The sequence below is a fragment of the Mastomys coucha genome, unplaced genomic scaffold (assembly GCF_008632895.1).
Source record: "Mastomys coucha isolate ucsf_1 unplaced genomic scaffold, UCSF_Mcou_1 pScaffold17, whole genome shotgun sequence".
Classification (NCBI taxonomy): domain Eukaryota; kingdom Metazoa; phylum Chordata; class Mammalia; order Rodentia; family Muridae; genus Mastomys; species Mastomys coucha.
Window position 1 is genome coordinate 4,232,032 of NW_022196899.1, and position 6,820 is coordinate 4,238,851.

The 6,820-nt window shown below is 45.0% G+C and overlaps 1 protein-coding gene across 1 annotated transcript in view; it reads left to right on the forward strand.

The window, feature by feature from the left end:
• Positions 1–527: 527 nt before the first annotated feature.
• The window catches only part of Stmn2 (stathmin 2), a 53,964-nt gene continuing 47,671 nt past the window's right edge, over positions 528–6,820 (forward strand). The window contains exon 1 of the mRNA XM_031376320.1: positions 528–705. Coding sequence (XP_031232180.1) covers positions 687–705 — 19 coding nt within the window. The 5' untranslated portion in view covers positions 528–686. The remainder of the gene's footprint in view (positions 706–6,820) is intronic.

Consider the following 6,820-nt stretch of genomic DNA (forward strand, 5'->3'; position numbering starts at 1 on the left):
AAAAAAAAAAAAAAAAAAAAGACTAGTAGCCCTGGCCATTTCTGAGCCAGACCTGGGCTGGTTTGGGAGTTCCATCATCTATTTGGGAGGCCAGAATCCACCAAGGGCAGGGCCAAAGGTGAAAGAGAAAAGAAGAAACAGTAATAACACAAGCTTTAAACAGATTTTTCCAACACGCGACACACTGCGGTGGGTTCTCAGGCCCCTGTGTCTATCCCTTCTCTTTGGCAATCTGTGCAATGACACATGTGTGAGCAAAGCCTAGCCTGCTGGGTACAGGTAGCCACAGCCCAGTCCTTAGCTCCAAGGAGGCTTCTAGGCTAAGGCACCACTCCACTTGGACTGTACTATCGGGCTCCAAAATGGGGGGGAGCTTCCAGGCAAGGGCTGATTTCCATTTCAAACTGCATTCTGGTACTTTGTACTCCAGCACCATTGGCCGATCAATATTTAATGCTTGGAGATTCTGACTCTGCGGGAGTCGTGTCAGGGGACCCTGAGAGCCAATCTGCTTGAGCTTCTGCGTGATAATTATTCATGGGCTCCTGCCTCTTGCTCTTTCTCTAGCACGGTCCCACTCTGCAGACTCAGTGCCTTACTCAGACTCCTCTCTCACTCTCTCCGTGGCTACAGCTGAACCCCTCTCCTTTGCCTTCGCCACCGCTCCGGGCGTGCACATCCCTACAATGGCTAAAACAGCAATGGGTAAGAATCGCGCTTTGCTCACCACAGGCTCTATCTGGAGCCGATCTTTCCCTTTCTCTCTCCGGGCTCTGAAGACATTAAAAGATATTTTATAAAGGGAAAGATATACATAATGCAGGAACTGGGAAGGTCGGAGGGAGCTCTGAGAGTAGGTAAGAGTCCGAAAAGGAGGGGGAGGTCTTTGAAAAACTAAAGCAAATGGTTTTTTTTTTTTTTTAAATAGAAGCAGGTAAGTTTTCCTCCGATGGGTAGAAATTTTATTCTGCTTCCATATTTAAAATTAAAGTGCCCATCAGAGGGGAGGGGGCTACCTTAACGGTCTGCCTTCAATGAGGTGAAGGGACATTTCTGAAAGTGGTTTGGAACGTCCTATATTTATTCTGTAGTTTGAAAAGAAAATAGGGACAGGAAGGAGGTGATGTTGGAATAAAAGAGAAAATGCAAAGTCAAAGCGGTCCCATCCGGGAGGTTTGAGAGATGGGTGGGAACGGGGGGAGGGGAGTGGGCACATTTAATGGTATTGTCTCCCTTGGAAAAACCGCTAGTCTTGGGGCGCGGTGCGGGGAGGTAAGGCGGCCGGAGGGGTGGGGTAGGACCTTAGCTCCTTTGTTTTAGGGAGAGGGAAGGGAAACAGGAGGAGGGCGTGGAAGGAGCGGGTGGGCAGCTGCAGGGGCGGGGAAGCGTGCGCGGCGGGGAGGGGTAGAGGGACCTGGCTTCCCAAGGCGCCGGGGTGGGGTTTCTTTGTGTGTGAAGCTATGGGGGGGGGGCACCTGCAGCGCTGGGCACACTATGCGGACCGCCCCACCCTATGCAGAGTCAGGCGGTCCCCACCCAGACCCCAACTCCGCACCCTCAGTAAAAAAAGGGGCTGAATGGGGAGCTCAGCGCAACCCTGAAGAACCCAACCCTGGGGGAACAGCGGAACCCCGCCACGCCCCACTCACTCACTAGCAGCCTGCCTGCCAGAGACCTGACCGCTAACCTCAGCAGCTCCACCCTGGCCTCATTGTTCTTCATGGGGCGATCAGAGAGTGGCTTAACACATTTTTCAGAACCACATTAAATAGGATATTTAGACATAGTGGCAAAAGAAAAAAAAATCAGAAAAGGGAAAGAAGCTGGGGGAGGGGGAACTATTCTGAACTCCTTAGATCATTTCGGGGGGAGGGGAGGGGACTTTTAGGGAACACAGAAGGCTATACAGAAAATAATACAGATAAAGATGTGTACGAATGATAGAAAGGAAAAGAGGTCAAGGTCTTTAAATGAGCCACGTGCAATTTCAATTTTGTGGGTCAGACAGAGCCAAATCTTTTGGCCTATGTAAAACCGCAAGAGAGTCCAGTCTAGATCCAGGGCCTTACTTCCGAAAATGTCCAGTGCTTCTTGTTGCCCTGGGGTGGACAGACTGGGAAGCCCCCCACCCCCACCCCCTTCCTCTAGACCGGGTTGTGGATGCAGAGCAGGAGAAAGGATATGGACTGGCTCCACCCTGCCCTGCCCCACCCTGTCTGCGGAGCCCTGGAGAGTCAGATTGGCTCCCACGAACTTGGGTGGGGCTGCTGAACAGTCTGCAGTCCGGACACCCCTCTTTCTAGCCCCACCTTCCAGAACAGCCCAGAACCCCTCAGGGTGTGCACACACCTGGCCTGGCTCAGGGTCGCAGGGCCAAGCCCCTCCCATCGGATAGATGGCTGTGCAGAAAGGCGAGCCCCGCCCGGCCACACAAAGACACAGCCGCGCCCTACCGGGACCCTGGACCACAGAGGTGACCCCTTCCCTGTGGTTCGACAAAGTGTCCTTGCCCGTGCAGAACCCAAGGACCTTTTTACAAGCCCAAGCCCATGCCCTACTGTGTTCTGGGATAGAGACCCCACTGAGGGTCCTCCAATGGGGCGTGGCTCGACCCCACCCCTCGCTGCTAGAACCAAAGCAGAGAGCTTGGCGAGCGAGCACGTGGCGATCGCGCGTGGACCCGGGCCAGCCCTGCAGCTCTCGCTTTCCTCTCGGAACTGGGCTCCCGCCCCCGCAGGAGTATCCCAGGAGAGGATTCTGCGCAGTGTCCTGAGCTACTCTTGGTTGCCACAACTTGCTATCAATCCGCTTGTCCAGAAGGGTTCTGATGGGGGGCGGAGGGGGGATTTTCCTGCTCCGTCTGTACTCCCACCGAGAGGTTTCAGCTGCGGATGACTGGTTAGTTACTCCTCATCACAAGAATTGTGACTCCTTGGAAATCATCATGATCATTAGCCCAAGATTCACTTATCTCCTCTTAAGTCTCATTCGTTCAAAAAGGATGCTGGTCCCTTTTGGTACAAGATTAACCCCTTGCCACTAAGCCTCCTGATCACTTTCGCCAACCTCCGCCCTCTTTCCATATCCAACCCCCCAAAGAATTCTGTCTGCCTCTATTCATTTAACTTTCTGTAAAGCAAATACACTTTGACTTCCCGTCGCTGCTTTGTATGGTCGTGTGGCTGGGACGTGTGTGCTGGGACTTGCTAAGGTCAGCCTGTGTACCGAAAGACTGCTGAGAAATTCTCCACAGAGAATTGTTTTTTGTTTCAGTTGGCAAAAATTATTTATAACTGAGATGTTATTCCCCTCCACAAGAGGGTAGATAGATAGATAGATAGATAGATAGATAGATAGAAATTTTTGCACGCAATTTTTATTTTTTCCCCTCAAAACTCCTCTTCCGAGTGCTTTTTGATACAGTCTCAATTCTACCCAGAAACAAGGATTGTAAAATGGTAACTGCCAACCAATGAAACTCCCACCCCACAGACGACAGCTGGAAAGGTCCCTCCTGTAATAATTAGACTGCACTTTTGAATGTGAGAAGAGGCATTACTTCCGCAGTGAGAAGGGTGCCATTTGGGGTTTTGGCTTTTCAAAGCATCCCATTGCAAAGGGTAATCAATTAATCTGCAAGGGAAGTGCTTCTCTTCAGATTCATTAAACAATCCACGGATTCAGCATGTTTGCACTTAACTACCTATTGTATCGCCTATTACCTTCTCAAATGGGGACACAGTATAAACTGAAGCATAACCAACTAGAAATAAAAAACCTCAAGATTTTATCAGGATTTCCGGGGGAGGAAATAAAGAAATAAACGGAGCTTGGTCAATCAATTACAAATATCTAAGTCAGACTAGTTGAGTGAGTGGTGGTAAACAGGGCTATGCCCAGTGAAGCACATTGTCAGTCGCTGTGACAATGATGTATAGCAATGGATGTGCGGTGTGTGCCTGCACATGTTAAAAATCTATGAGGAAAAGCATGATTTTAAAATGATCGTTAAGATAGAATGCGTTGTAGCTTAAAAAATTAAATTCTAGACCTCTGTTTCATCAAAATTCCTAACAGTTTTTCACTGACTTACAAACAGATCTGTCGTAAATGTTTTATGCCAAGAGGAGAGAGATATGTGGGGCTTTTTGGGTTTTTTGTTTGTTTGTTCGTTTTATGAGAGCTGTTGCTTCTTCATTAGACATGTTTAGGCAGGATTTCACTTCTTGCATTTAAAAGTTACCATTAATTTTTATTTAAATTTTTAATCGCTTATGGATCAATAGTAATTTGGAAGAATAAGCATTAGGTTATTTGGCACAATATGTCTTTCATCAAATCTCTGTCAGTATCAAAAAAAAAAATGCTGCAAGAAGTTCCATTTTGTGTAGACTCAGGACATGCTCCCCCAGGATGTCATAAAGCCGGTTCATATAATAAAATAGTTTCCTTTTATAATTTAGGATCAAAATAGTTACTTGGTTCAGTGATTATTTGATATCTATCAAGCAAGATTTTTGCATAAAGCCCAAATGACTAACTATAAAATAGAAGATGAGTCCATATTGAGTGTCTTTGCATTGATAAATACAGTAGTACATCTTTAGGGAAATTGCTGTTATTCTGTCCGTTGATGTTTTTATCCCCTTAACTGAGATGAAGTGGATGTTCATGTCACTCCAGTAGCGAGCTGCTTGCAAAAGGCTTAGATAAAATTGGTCCCAAAGCACGTGGCAGCTAACTGCACAAACCCATACTTGGGTGTGGTCAGCCCCGCATGGATAGTTTATTCGCAGCTCCCGCCAGTTTTTGTTTGTTTGTTTGTGGAAACACACACACACACTGTTGTTACCATGCAATCACATTGTATGGATGAGCTGGTCCACAGGAAAACACTCAAACCCAAATGCTTCCAGAACCGAAGCTATTCACTCCCTGGTTCTCGCAATTGGGAGAGCATGGATTCTGCACTAATTTTTCACCCCACTAGAGGGCAATCAGTTTCTCTCTGATTGATTTTAACCTGGCTTCAAACACTAACTGCTCAAAACAAACAAACAAAAAAAAAACAGAAAAAAGTTTTCTTTTATTGGAATCATTCGATTGTTGATTTAATAGAATAATGCCATGCTTTGCTTTCGTGAATGAGAAGGGCATGCAGATCTCTACAGTGGGGTGAGAGATTGTAATCTACAAGCCGGCAGAGCACTGATAATTAGTCCCTCATGATCTTTCTTTCCAGTTCCATTATAGCGTAATTATTATATCATTTATGGTACTTCTGGGGTTGTATTGTGCATAAATGGTAGAAAATGTCAGTAGTAATAGCAAAATTATTTAGGAACAGATGTTTTAATTTGTAAGTAAAGGCATAAACTAAAATCATTGTTTACTAATTCATTTATTTAAATATGCCCCATGCTAGGAACATCTCTAATGTCAGGAGCTCCACCCTTAAAGGAAACTGCAAAAAAATAAATAAATAAAAAGTGTTTGAAGCAGGCACGGAAAACGTGGTCTTGAGGAGCCGTGGCCAGCCTGGCAGCAGCTACTCTCCCATCTTCCCTAAGGATAACTTTTCAAACCAAATCTAGTGGGATTTCCAGCCAATTGTTGTGCATGTCCAACAGTTATGATTTATACATGACATATTTATAAACATATGCAATTATACTTGATAATTGTTGCAAAATGACAAAAAAATTAAGGTTTATTCCTTAAAACCTTGGAATAGTTTTATTGGTATAGTAATAACTGATAACCCATTTTAAAATTTTGTAAATGTATCACATTTCCTGTATCCATTCCTCTGTAGAGGGACATCTGGGTTGTTTCCAGTTTCTGGCTATTATAAATAAGGCTGCTATGAACATAGTGGAGCATGTGTCCTTATTACACGTTGGAGCATCTTCTGGGTATATGCCCAGGAGTGGTATAGCTGGGTCCTCAGGTAGTACTATGTCCAATTTCCTGAGGAACCCCCAAACTGATTTCCAGAGTGGTTGTACCAGCTTGCAATCCCACCAGCAATGAAGGAGTGTTCCTCTTTCTCCACAACCTTGCCAGCTTCTGCTGTCACCTGAGTTTTTGATCCTAGCCATTCTGTCTGGTGTGAGGTGGATTCTCAGGGTTGTTTTGATTTGCATTTTCCTGAGGACTAAGGATGCTGAACATTTCTTTAGGTGCTTCTCAGCCATTCAGTATTCCTCTGTTGGAGTACTACTCAGCTATTAAAAACAATGAATTTATGAAATTCTTAGGGAAATGGATGGATCTGGAGAATATCATCCTGAGTGAGGTAACCTAATCACAAAAGAACACACATGATATGCACTCACTGATAAGTGGACGTTAGCCCAGAAGCTCAGAATACCCAAGATACAAAATAAAAAAAGAAAGAAAGCTAAATTTTCATAATTATACATACTCATCATTGTACTTTGTTTTATTTGTCCATCTCACTGCCTTCTTCTCCTCTTTCTTCTTCTCCTTCTCCTCCTTCTTCTTCTCCTACCCACCTCTCACTGGTCCTTTTTCTTCTCCTAAATAGTTCCTCTTTCTACTATCTTGTCACATATATTCTCTTACCTTTGTTTGTTCTCCCTCCTCATCCCTTTAGAACTCTTTCTCCTCCTCACAATCCCTCTTCCATTTTCTTGCACTAAATAATCTAGAGTTTTCAAATGAGGAGAAACATCCCCTATTTGTCATTCTGAGGCTAGCTTGTTTTTCTTACCATGGTCTCTAGTCTCATTTATTTGCCTACGAAAGTCACAATTTCATTTTTCTGTATGGCTGAATAAAATTCCATTGTGTGTAC